The sequence below is a fragment of the Eurypyga helias genome, unplaced genomic scaffold, assembly GCF_000690775.1.
Source record: "Eurypyga helias isolate BGI_N326 unplaced genomic scaffold, ASM69077v1 scaffold9905, whole genome shotgun sequence".
NCBI lineage: Eukaryota > Metazoa > Chordata > Aves > Eurypygiformes > Eurypygidae > Eurypyga > Eurypyga helias.
In genome coordinates, this window is record NW_010249474.1 from 93223 (window position 1) to 107434 (window position 14212).

General features: G+C 38.0%; 1 protein-coding gene across 1 annotated transcript; it reads right to left on the minus strand.

The window, feature by feature from the left end:
* Window positions 1–8822: 8822 nt before the first annotated feature.
* PEX2 (peroxisomal biogenesis factor 2) lies at window positions 8823–9737 on the minus strand. Its single transcript, XM_010151369.1, has one exon. It carries the CDS (start codon window positions 9735–9737, stop codon window positions 8823–8825), a length of 915 nt encoding a protein of 304 aa, XP_010149671.1.
* Window positions 9738–14212: the final 4475 nt, after the last annotated feature.

Sequence of the window (14212 nt, forward strand, 5' to 3'; positions counted from 1 at the left end):
GCAGTATAAGCCAACATTTACTTGCTGACTTAATCTGTGGAATTGCTACTATCAGCTCCTTCTCTAAGGGCTAAATTCAACCCCATCTTGGAGTTATCGATGAAATTCATTCTCCCTACTGGAAAATAATTCTTCTTTTTGGTTCCCACTGCTTGGTGGCTACTCTTCTCTGCTTCACACTTTCTCCATTCCTTTTCATTTTCATTTGAAGATTTTTTTTTTTTTTGGTCTCCTTTCCCTCCTTCAGCTATCAGAACTGAATTTGGTATCCACATAACTTAATGCAATGGAAATATGGTAGGGTGGATCCTATACACTATATAGAATAGAATTAAAATTGCACACACTTGCAAAAAATAGCTTTTTGGCCCTTCCGTTACTTCTGGCTCATTGGGATAAAACATGATTGAATTAATATTTAATTATGGATTCTTATAAAAGTAAACCCTAAATTAAAAATTTAAAAGAAAATAAAATAAAGGCAAGCCTCTTAGACAAAGAAAATTAGTGGCTGATAAATATAGGAAATTTCTCTAATTTGAAACATTAAGAAAGAAGGGAAGAACGGAAGGAAGGAATGAAGAAGGGAGGGAGGAAAGAAAAGAAGAGAGGAAGGAGACAAGAAAGAATGAAGGAAAGAAAGAAAGACTACTATGTAAACCAGTTACATTTTGTTTAACCTCAAAGGAAGATTTTTCTCTCCTGCAAGTTATTCACTTATGCACTTGCTATGGAATCAGCATTGTGGGTAAGTTGATAGCCTGTACAGGAAAGGAAAGAATGGCAAGCTGATTACTTTATGGTTATTTCACAAAACTGATGAGACAGCAAATGATATTCAATCCTATTAAAAAGACTAAGCACAGCCTTTTTACTCCCCCCTTTTTAAAAAAAACCTACGTTCCTTGTGCTGGGATTGGATGATATGATTCTACAATTCAGGGACTCTGGAAATTACAGAACATCTGCAACGAAATTGGTTTTCTGTGGAAAACTGATGAATCACTTACTGCCAATGACTGGAAGGAAAAGTACTTGTTTATGCCCTTATGTAATGAATTTTTATGAGGTGAAGTTTGCTGTTTATAAAAAATATACTTTCAGTTGCTGTAGATGTGAAATAATAGAATTCAGAATTTAGACCAATGCATTACTGAAAAGACAGTTACTAGCAGAATATCATCTGCTTACAAAATGCCAAAAAAGGGCTTTTACTTCTATAATAGAATTAAAATTTCCATCCATCCTCCAAGGGTCTTACAAAAGTAACAGGGACAATATTAACACTATTATATTTGTTAACGTATCTTAAAGTAAGATGAATACTTTCATCCAGAAATATTCATGCTGCTTCAGAAAGTAGATTTGAAATACAGTATGGAAGCAAATCATGCTTGTGAGCAATACCTCAAAAAGCAAGCAATGTTCCGGACAACGAAGTACCTGCTGTTCCTTGCAGGCCCCTTCACTAACAATCTCTTTCAAGTGATAGGTCTGGGGTGAGAACTGACCATTTGAATGTGAAAAATAACTTCTGACAATCAAATGTATCTTATGGCAGTGGTATGTCTGCAAATTAATTAGTGGAGCTAGTTTTGACAGTTTAACTGAAATAATTGTTTTATTCTTGTACTGGGCGATGGGAACAAGAGTTGAGTTTCATTGCTATGATCTTTTAATTTCTTCCACTATCTTGAGTATTTCAGTAAAAGATGTCACTGCTTGAACGTGATTTCTTTTTGGATCCTGCCAAATATTTCCAGGAATAGCTGTAGGTGATTGGAAACGTACAGATATATTTTTAATGACTAATGCATTTTGCATTTCTTCAGTAAAAGCTGTTTTGCTGTGTATGTGAAAAAGTACAAGTGCTATTTTCTTCAGACTTATCTCTTTGTCCTGACATCTACATTGGTTCTGCAAGTACTGCTAATGTACCAGTATTTCTTGGATCAATCTATAAGCATATTTTTATGAAGATGAGTTTTCGTGGCACTAAGCAATGGCACAATGAACAACACACAATCCTTTGTGCCTTGCCATACATCTACCAGCTTTGGAATCGCTACATGGTGACTGCTGTTGCTGATATGACTCACAGAGGTTGTTAAAAGGATGCAACTGAGAAATCACGCTGCAGGTCCATTGATACTTTCTGCAATGGCCAGGTTTCCTTAAACCTGGAGACAGATGGCCAAGCATGTCATCCTATTTTCCACAGTGCATCTAAGAGAAGCCATCCACTTTTGCCCATCTCATGCTTGCATTTGCAGCATCTTCTGGCCATTCAAGCATTGCTTTTGGAAAAGAGGTATTACTCGCCACATGGGACTGTTTTGTCCTTTGTACATGGAATGAACAGCAGTGAGCTCAAAGCTTTTGCATATGGAAAAGGCCTTCTTCAAAACGCTCATCCTGCTTATTCTGAAGCCACAGTCCTCTAGAACTCTGATTTCTCTGTCCAACATCACTCGCTGCTTCTAGTCTGACCCTATTCTGATCCTTTGGGCTAACAGGGAACAAATCAGGATGAAGTGGTATGTGTAGCAGTCACCAAGACTCTAGAGCCTGTTGTGAAAACTATCCTGAAGCGATGGTAATTATTTCCTCTCTCAATCTATCTTTGAACCATGTGACTTTATGATGTGGGGCAATCCGTGGCATCCACAATCTTTTGAAGGAGCTTACATCAAAGGAGGCTGGAGTTAGGAGTTATTGATAAGTATTGCACTCACATCATAAAGGCTTTTGCTAATTACAGAGACTGTTTTGCAGATATTGTAACTGGCTGTGGTAGTCACTCATATGAGAAAATTACCTACTTAAGTACAAACAGATTGAAACCTAGTTTTCATCAACGCAAAACTATTTTCAGAAAAGCTTAATTAACCTCTGGGTCTGTATCGTGAACAGTGCTTCTTATGCCATGCATCTCTGCCCAGAAGACTGGGTCTCATACAGTATATTCAGATGTCCAGTTCCTGTTGTGGTTTATGAACATCTGAAAGCAAGACGGAGGTCACCAGTAACAAACTGGGTATGAACCACCAGAATACGAGGCCCGTTGTTGTACCTTACGGCACCATGCTCAACCATGAACAAGAAACTGGATATAATAGGAGGATTCCTTCAGAGTAATCACTTAACAGGTAGTAAACACGACTTAAGGCAAGGCAAGTTTCAAAACTCTTTGCAAGTCTTTCGTGTTAATACAGATTCCACCCTCCGTCAGTACTGCCACAAACACACACTTACCATCTTTGCCTGTTCCGATAGGCACTCTCCTAGTTGTCCAGCCCCAACAACTACCTCTTGGCAGAGAAGCCTGATCCTTTCTGCATCCTGTCTTTGGGCCCCCAACAACATGAGAACTAACTCCTGAGGATGGGCCAGCCATCTTGCTAGGGAATCAGGTATATTTACCGGAAGACTTCTACTGAACCTCTAAGTCGTTACATTTTTCCTCTACTATGACAATGTATTTTTGAGGAAGATCCTTGACAGAGTTATTGCACCAGTGGTATCCTTCCCAAATGTACAAACAGTCTGGAGATGCTTGGTTGGGCTACTTCCTTGGCAGACTATGTCCTAAAGTTTGGCAAGATCTCTAAACAAGACGGCACACCAGCTACTGGCAAGTGGCTAAAAGCTAGGGGGCACGTCAGGACACCTCAGTCAATCAAACTTGGCAGATCTGCAGCCACAGGTAACACAGAGGGTTTTAATGAATACAGAAAACAGCAGTAGAGAGGAGACAATCCCCCCCACCCCCCCTCCTTGAACATGCTATGATTAGTTTGCCGTTGCAGCTCTCCAAACATATCGTAACACACAGCGATTACCCGACTGACAACCTTTTGCTCCCCGAAATATCCCTGAAGTATCTCCCTGAAGGTAGTCCGATGCCTTTGAGATGACTGGCAGCACACTGGCCAACCGTGCCATGCTTTGCACCAGTCTGTTCTCTAAGTACACTCAGAATCAGGGACGTACGCAACCAAGGATTTTGTCCTTTTGAAAACCACCTGGAAGATCTAGAGCTACCTGTACTTGCTGTTGCACAAGTTTGCCCACACCTCCTGTCTGAAGCAGGTCTGCATTCCGTGTGCAGTGAACATTTTGAACAGAGGTATTAAAACCCCAGGTGTGTTCCAGACAATGAAAAAGATCACTGCTTGGACTTAGCAGATGCCCTGCAAGTGTCTCTGTGCATGTCAACATAGTCATCTGGTCCCAGTGTCTCAGCCCAAGAGGGATCCCCCCGCAAACATCTTTTGCTCAGATGCTATCTGTTCGGTCACCTTGCCAGGCTTGGATCAGATCCTGCCTTGGAAGTGGGCTCCCCTGCAATAGTGGATACTGTTAAGACTGCAGTAACAATTCAGGCGGGTGTTTTGATGATGAAAACACAGAAAAACCTCTTGGGAAGGTGAAGGCAGGCAGTTCTAATCTACTTGAGCAATTCTACTAAGAGTTTTTCCTGGGAATGCACAAGGGGTTGACATTCAAGAGATATGAAGCACCATTTTCAATCTGCCCCCTGATGTTTTGGTTGTATGCACTGTGACTTGCAATAGCCCAGGCTACCATATTTTTGTTGTAAGTAGTAAATAACCATCAGTTTTAATACCTATCATGGCAGTAATCACATGTCCCTGTCCTGTGTGTTGCCACAACATTCTCTTCTTAGTACAAGCCAAGACAGATTCCTAGCAAACACACAGCAAAGTGTAACATTTGACAATTTATTGCTAGATTCGTCTGCTTGAAAGGAGAATTATTAAAAATACAATTTGCTTTGGAAAACAAAATTGAAGAAACTTTTAAAGTTTAAAGGGAACTGTAACTATAAACTAGTTTCCCGTTTTGAGTTTTGGTCTCATGAATACTAAAGTATGAAATCAACTGACACTTGAAAATGGAATACAGCATAGCTAGCCTTCCAAAAAAGGCAAACTTCAGAACCTCCTGTGAAGAAGTACATTTTATTTGTCAGCTTGGTTTTCATTGTAACAACTGTAATAATATTCTCAAATAAGGACATTCATTAGATTGTATTGAAGGAAATATATTTCTTTCATCTTTCTTAACATCTTCTCTTGACCACTTTGTCCAGATCCTCATCTGTAACATCTCACACTTCTGGAAAAAATAAAGAAGTATTTCCAGGTAATGCAGAAATCACATACCATCCCTGTCATGTCTTTTACAGAATATTGAAACTCTTGCTTTTAAGCCTTCCACCACATTGGACACCCTAAAGCATACAGAGTAGATGAAGTGGTGGTGGTTTGTGAAGGCAAAGACTTAGCATTCTATGAGTCCTTTCCTCTAAATGTCTCCAAAAACTACACCCTGTGACAATGGTAATTCTCATTCAAATAAAGATATGAAAAGTTTTCTAAAACATGTTTATTAATATGTCTCTTTCAGTTATGGCTTCACTTTTTGATTTCTGACACAATAAAAACATTCATGTAGCACACAACAGAGCACAAATGAAAGTGTTAATAGAGGGCTGTAACTTTTATCCAAGACTGAGTAGAGTCCTTTAGCTTGCTTAAACTCTAGGTATTTATCCTTTCACTGCTGCACATATGACTGCTCAGAAGCACACTCTGATGGTAGCTGACCACTAAAAATCTTTTGTTTAGAGAAAACGGCTGAAGAGATTAACATTCCAAAATAAATTTTATTTCCTCTACTGCAGGAAGCATCACCAGATGTATCCTAGTCCTTTGCTGCAGTAGAGTTTTAACCTGAAAATATAATGCTTCTGAGGACAAATTACTAATATTAATTATGCTTTGATTAGTCTACAAATTACCTGATTTTTTTCTGTAATATCTTCAAGTTAGAAATTTTCCATAGCTCATGTATCACAAGGCGCAACAAAACAGAGTTACAATATAAAAGAAGGTATATTTCTAATTTTACAGTGCTGTATGGAAGCTGTTGAGTATTACCTCTGAAGTCCTAAAAAGCTAACCTGGTAACAAGTAAGTTTTTCAGTATGCAAGCTGAAACCTTGGTCTCTGAGTTGTGACAACAACTGAGCAGAGGTTTCACCACACAGTGGATTAAAAACACAAACAAACAAAAAACCACCCACAAAAACAAAACCAAAAAATCTGTATCTGACAAAAAGAAACCACTCTCTTCCCAAACCTTCTATTTCTGTGAGATGCACGATACTCACTTACTAGCATGGAAAATAAAAGAATTAAAGCTACACTTGAAGATCTAGGATCTCTGGGCAATGCAAACTGTTTATTTATGCCTTAAGACATAGACTTTACAAACTTGGTCAGTGCTACGGGCTACAAACCTAACACCCCGATGATGAAGTACTACAGTAGTAAGCCAATGCTTTTGTATAATAAGTGATGGCAAGTTAAGCATCTTTCTCTGGAAGAGAAACAGGGAAGCCAAGTGCAATACAGCACAGCCAGCAGAAAATACCTGTAAAATAGAAGTACAAAACTTCTGGAAACAGGATTTGTACTGATATTGTAACAGCGATGAAATATATTTATGTATGTATTTTACTACGATTTCACCTGCCTGAAGCTGCAAGAGACAAAACAATCCAAGAAATTCATACAGCCTAGCTAAATCAAACAGCAGGACAGAGAGAGCTGGAATGAAAAAGAAAGACAGCACTTTAAATAATCAGGAAAAAGAAACGTATCTAAATAGGAAAGACGTTAACACCTTCCTAAGAAGAACATGACACCTAACAGAGTCCAATATAGAGAATCGATGCTTTTTTGACACAATACTGCACTGTGACTCCAAAAGGAATAACAAGTCCACAGGAAACAAAAGTGTGCTATGATTATAAACTACAAACATTGGATTTTGGATGAATACAAATCTTTGTTAATAAGGATAGTTAAAGAGAGAGGTAGCAGAAATGCTGATGATCCTTCTGGAGACATTAGATCACCTCAAAGTCAGTATTGCTACTACATTTCTTTGGGAAGTGCTATTAAGTGCTGTACAGGGGCTATTCATACCAAATCACTTCAGGACCAGCAAGTGACTCCAGGATATTCTCCAACAGACAGCACAGTTTTGATACTTCTAATAAAGACAGATTGGTACCTGCTGGTTCACACTGCAGCTGTGAATAAGAGACATTTTGCAGGCTGCTGATATACAGATTCGATGGCAAATACCACACTGCGGCACAGTATCTGGAAGCAGTTGCTCTGAAGTCTGTTGACTCAAAGAACAGTAGCAGAATTAATGAAGTTTTAGGCTACCCAAAGATACTTACAAACCCACTAACTATATTTAATTGCATCAGATGAAAGCGTTGGGTGTCACTCTAAAGATCAAAACCTAGAATTTAAGATCTTCAAATAAATAGGCTGGTGGGTTGTTTTCATCAGACACTGAAGAATGTAATCAACCATTTCATAAAAGTAGATCAAAGCTATTGGATCAGTTGTTACCATACTATTTTTGGGACTGACTATTGATGATAGCCAATCAAGAACACAGCCATCATAAAGTGATTTACTCATTTTAACTGTGTAAGTTTTTGAGAATTTAAGACCCAGAAAAAGGATGCAAAGTATTTCTGTGTTAATGAGACACTTCTGGGTGAGACTTCCTGTTAAAAAATGACTGCAATTTTGAAAAAAAAAAAAAAAAAAAATCTTATAATACCAGGTCAGAGAATAAATGGATAAAATGTTAAAACAGGGGACAATAAAAACATTGCAAAGCTAGAGAAATCAAATAGTAATAGTAAAAACCAGGAAGTGTTACCTATTTTCTTAATATGTCTACCTGCACAGAGCTGTGTTTGATCTTTTTTCTGTGTAGTAGTGAGCTATTAGTGGTTTGCTACCTGCAGTGATCCCATCAAACAAAGAGTGGCAAGACCCAAAGACAGCATCTTGCGAGTAAACAGTTTTCTCCAGTGTCACTGACTCAGAAGAATGTGGGTTACCTGGGGCAGCTGCCACATTCCAGTGGCTGACAGACTGCATCCCTCAGCTTTATAGGGAGGAAATGGGTGGTGGTCATGCGTGCATCACAGATCATCATAAATGTATAGCTGATTCAGTCATCTCATGAAGGCCTAGAAAGTGCACTGGATCCGCCCAGGAAGTGTTTGTACCTCCTGTAGGCACACGTTAACTACAAAGTATCTACCAGACGGATCAGTTAAAGCTTATGGTCTATTGATAAGAGAGAAATTCTGGATTAGAGAAAGAGCATGCCCTGTTATGGTGGCTGAATATAAAGAACACTATTAATAATCTCCCAAGATGACAACTCATCTTACACCTTTCCTTTTGTCAGTGGAACATCACACTGGGAATTCAAATATAAAATATTCAAATTTAAAATTATTTTTTATCCATGACAAAGATGCCTTTGCCACTAAATCCATCTACTAGCCAAGCTGGTAACGGCAAAAGATTTTACAAGACGGAGAAAATCCAAAAATGGGCAAAAGCTTACTGGGCATCTCTGTCTTTGAGGGAAGTTTATGGCATGTAGTTAGGAAGTGGCAGGCTGACAGATGCTAGATATGAGAAGGAATGACTTCACAACATAGGTGTAACAATCTGGGATCAAGTGGTCTCAGAGAACAGAAGAGCTGGTGAACTTCATTCTCTTCTTCAGAGAGCCAAGATGGCACTGTTACCCACTAAAACTTAAGACCAGTAAAGACATGTTACAACAAATTACAGTCTCCAAAACCATCTTCAAGCTGTCTGTTTACAATAATTTCTGAATTTTTCCATTAGCCTCTGCAACATTTTATTTCCTGTACAGTATAAAACCAAATCAACCCCCTATCAGGCATTCATTTCTGTCATTTCAATTTTATGTTTCAGTGGCTGAAGACTGTGCACCTCTGAGCCACATTTAGGACATGTAAAATACATATCAAACAAATAATTACTTTTAATACAGTAGTAACAAAACACATGCGAACAGCCTATGGTATGAGGCATGGTAGGCCATTCCCCACATAGTGAACATTCCTTACAGTGAGCTGCTAATGTGTTTTCACTGTTGGAAAGACCAGTGATAGGCAAACACCAAGAAGAAATTTTAAGTTTTAGTTTCTGTATGTTAATGAGTGGTAGCAGATAGATCAGAAATTCAGCAAAGCCATGCCATAAGAGCTCCCTGTTCATGTATTCAAATCCTACCTGACGAACACTTTGTGGCTTGCAAAAGACTGACCTAATTCCTAAAATACGTTCTGTAAGCGTTGCAAACGTTCCTTTCTGGAGAAAAATCAGAAAATTTACAAGTCCACAAAGTTTAAGAAGTCCAGCTCCAAAGTTAATATAACGCTTAATTTTGCGGAAAGATTGCAGCCGACGACTGCTAAATAGATCATAACATCTTTCTTCCAACCACCTTCCACCAACAGTGAAAACGAGATACCATAACTTCTGGTGTTTGCTCAGAGGTTGGTATTTCTCTGTCTGAGACAAGTTATTCTTGTATTGAATATTGAGAATAGCCTGTCCCACAGTTGCATTCTTGGAATAGATAGTGAATCTCCACAATATAAGCCATAAAAATGCTTTTACTTCTGGTTCAAAATGAGCCAACACCCCTGGTTTAAATCCATGAAAACAGCTGGTAAACTGGGACCACACAAGTTGTTCCAGGGCTTTGTTTAGTTCAAGAGCATCAAGTTGACTTATTCTGAGCACAGGATTCACACTCTCTTCATTTCCAGTGCTGGAGGCCATTTCTTCCCAAGAAAACTTTCTAGGAATAAACACACAAAAAAAAATTTAGTACAATGGAGCATTTCCTAATTTTATTCTTATTAAAGATAACAATGTTGTAGTATACCAGCAACAAACATGAAATAACAGAAAAGATTCTTCAGAAAGCTATATTAATATGCTATTAATATGCTACAAGTCCTTTCAGGAAGCTTTACATTAACAATATAAAATTTTATCTCAAAACAAGTTACATTGGACTATTTTTCACAAACAGTAACATTTGCATTTGGGTATAGCGAAGTTTTTACCACCTTCCACTTATTAAGAAACTCCACAGACTTAATATTTCACTGTAAAATTAAAAAAAAAATGCTGGGCATAGCTAATATTCAATTGGACCTTAAATCAGAAGATCAGAAACAAGAATTTTAAAACTGTATGATGTTTTATGGACATATAGGGAAAATGAACACACTAAAATCTAGAAGAGGACAGTGGGGTGGATACTTCAGTAGCTGCAGCTGAAAGTAAAATCTTAGAAATAGTAACAAATTTAAGGATTACATACAGAAAGATATGGATGAAAACTAAGGTGGGAATGATAAAACTTGCTAAATAAAGGCAGTGATTTGTTTAGAGAAGAATCATTACGTGAGATTAAAGAAATCAGCATTCCAACATAAATTATCATACAGTACATCACTGAAGCCTGCATATATTTTCCAGAGTCTTTTGACAGGTGCGAGATTGTGCTACTTGTCATAGAATATTTCCTGGCAAGATGATTAATGTATACTAGCAACTTCAACAAATGTATACTCTTCTTGTTCAAGCATTACAGAGAAAAATATAAATATTTTGTAAAATTGTTTGGTTTAAATGTTATTGCAGCTGGAATTCTATGACTAAGAAAATAAATGCAATAAATTGCAAAAGCAAAAGATGGATAATGCCTCAGTATGGCAAAACTGTGGGATAACAGATTTTTTGTTCCTTTTGACAACATAAAAAACCCAAAGTGATTTAGGAGAAGTGGTGTATCTCAGTAGTATGCAACATGTATCATTTTCTAAACCAGATTCTTTGCATAACAGACAAGCAAGGGTCAACAGCCTTCTGAAGAAAGTACAGAACAAGGTACTTCAGATGCTTATTTGTAAGAGGAAAACCTGCTATAACAGCAGACTGCTTTGAATAAAAGATGCTGAATAGGATCCTATAAAAGAATGGTTGCTAATGATGCTAAGAATACTTAAAAAAATCCCTCAAACCAGTAACAGTTTGCTGAGAGTGCAGGAAAAGTTTTAAATCCACATATAAAACATTGTATGTTGCATTCCTACTGTTTTCTGTACCTGTAATTGGTCGCGTTTATAAGGAAAATATCATACAAAGCTATCAGGAAATATGATTTTGTTCTTAATGTACACTGTACAACAGTAGTTTCCAATTAACTAAGACTGGCTGTGTGGGTAAGGCATATCATAGTTCCACTCAGTTTCTTTAAACTCCTCCTTTTTCACTAGCAAGCAAAATATGGGTGAAGGTAGCATAAGGCCACCTCCTCTGGGCAAACAGCTATGGGGTTCATTGCACCAACCCGCACTGGCCTGACAAGCCAGTATACAAGGGTACACAAAAGCAGTATACCCAAGCCTGTCTCGCTCCTGTTCTGTCTTTCGCAAGCACCAAGACACAAGAAATATGGTTGGGAAGCATTACCCAGTATCATCCCAATAACCTACCTCCTACACTTTGTGATCAAAGGATCAATTCAAGTCCTACTGGATCTTGCTGTATCACTTCAAAAACTCCAGCTCCAATGACTATCTGGCTTCCTACCCCTCATCTTCTCATCCCACTACCATTTTAGGAACCACAGCCTTGAGTAACCATCTGCTCTGGAACCTGTCACTCTGGTGTAGTGCTATTCAATCATGATCCCTTAAAGACTAGATTCTTCTTCACTTCTGGTAACACCTCAGTCCTTTCTACCCATTTCACTCCATTTTACTAATTTCAGTTGCCCTCCTACTAGTGTTCCATACAATTCAAAACACACAAAATCTCCTTTCAAATTCCTTAAGTTATCCAAAAGGGACATCGTATCAAATAGCTGCTTTGATCCATTTACTAAGACTATTTTCTGACATCAGTTCAACCATCTTTTCCAGCTGTCTTCCATTATCCCAGGTGCTATGAGAAATTGCTGTTGTAGATTTCTCATAAAAAAGGGAGGCTAAATCTGTGCAGATTTTTTTTTTTTTTTAATAGCCAGATTAAAGAAACCTCAGGAAGTGAAAAATAGGTCATCAGGAAACTTCTGAAGTCTAGGGAAAATGTGTCAAATACACAGGATTATGATGGCTCCTGAAATACACAAGAAAACCCATGGATGGCCATAGGCTCGGGGCTGTATGACTGCAGTGCTGCTTGGCACGTAAAAGGACTTGGGGACGCTGGTAGGCAGCAAGCTGAACACAAGTCACAGTGCATCCTTGAGGTAAGAATGCCTACAGGAGTGCATTAGCATGTGCATAGGTAGCAGCCTGAAGGATGTGCTTATTCCCCTCTACTTGGCATTGGTGAGTCTACACCTGGAATACTGTGCCCATTTTGTCTCTTTGCCATCAACAGTAAGAAAGAAATGTCAACAAACTGAAAAGAGTACAGCCACCAACATCAGCAGGGAGCCCCAACACCTGATCTGTGAAGAGAGCTTGAAGGAACCCAGATTGTTCAATCTCAAGATAAGGCAGCTAAGAAGTAACCTACTAGTAATCTGCCAATAAACAAAGGGTACAGAGAAAAGGAAGGCAAACCTTTCTGTGAAATGCAGCGTAAAAAAGAAAGGCAACTGGTTCTAAGTTGGTAAATGAAAAATTTCAGTTGGACAGAAGGAAACTGGAACAGTTTGTCTAGAGTGACTGAAATCTCCATCCTGGAGATTCTTAAAACTTGACCAAATGATGCCCTAAGCTACCTGTTCAAGCACTGAATTTATCCCCAACTATCAGAGGAGGATGGACTAGATACCGTAAAGGTCTTCCAAACTTGGAGCTTGATCTTGCCAAAAATTTGTGCATGCCTCACTGCAGAATCTAATTGACTTGTGACAATACGTATTTTTGACATGTCCACAGACCTTTATAGAACTTTATTTGAAGGAAATAACTTCAGTGAACCCATCACTGTGGGTCAGAACTTTGTATACAGAAAATGGGAACCACTTTCAAACTAAGGAGTCCAACCACTGTGTGTTAACCTTTGAAATTTTGCAAAATCCAACAAGTCTGCTTTTTAAAAAAAATGAGAATCAACACTACATATACTGTTCTAACTGTGACATACTAATGTTTCTTCCTGAATTACTAACTAGCAGTTTGATTTAACTTTGAAGTCACTCTTATACCAGCTGTCTGGAAAAGGAAGAATATCAGACAAAAACCATAAGCAATTAATAATAAAGATGTATTCCATTAAAATCTGCTAAATTATGCTTGCAACATTCCTATGTAAGCAAAGCTTTCTTTTCGATGAACAATTAGGTAAGTATTCTCGATTTAAGCAATAAAACTGGACACTGTTCTGAAGTTCTCTTGCCAAGATCACTGAGTTTGCCATAGGCCATGGCTGATAACTGGACCCTGCAAGTTACTTATAGATTATATCCATATAGCTTTGATATTCATGTGTAAGCACACTTCATTGTGCTTATGGTTACCTCCAGGCTGAAGTGTTCTGCTATACGCTTTGCTTACTTCCACACAGACATAAGGTTTTACTGCAGTTGTAGGGTAGATACTTATTGCCCACAGACAAACATTAAAAGGGAAAATTTGAAATCTGTATTTTCTGATGAAAAGTGTCTGCAAATGTCCTAATGATCTGGATAACAGCAATTGCTTCTTTGAGAGAAGAGGCCTAAATTCTAAGCTCTGTTTTGCTATAGTAGGGAACTGTCATTATGTTCTTTATCTGTGGTGTCCATTTTTTCAAGTGATAATAAACAAACACTAATCAAGTTTTCCCTTTTAAAATTATTTCCTCTATACAAAATCCCTTCAGAAATCCATTAGATTTTTCAGTCTGTACTGTTTTCACAGTGGTCCTAGAGTAGGAATAAATGAGAAATATTCTAGTTTAAAACTAGGTACTAAAAATAGCCTGTAAGTGTCAATGCATTTCCCTGGTACTTTCTAATGTTATTTTTGAATTATATATTCTGCTGAGCTACACAGACTATAAAAGAGAATGTTCTTTTTCCTCCATGTTTCTGCATTAAATTCTATTTGTCATGTCCTCACTTTTAAACTCTCTCATTTGGTCCATTTTAAATTATTTAAAACTTAAGGACTCTGAATTGTAGACCCACTAATGAAAGAGACAAGTATCAATGGTTAGTTAAGGATGTCATCAGGCTTAGCTTATATGATGAGAACTGAAATGTCAAAAATCAGGTGAAGACACATAATAGAATCATAGAATCATAG

Excerpts from the sequence above, each read along its gene's own strand:
- PEX2 (XM_010151369.1), bottom strand. The coding sequence starts at position 9,737 with ATGGCCTCCAGCACTGGAAATGAAGAGAGTGTGAATCCTGTGCTCAGA.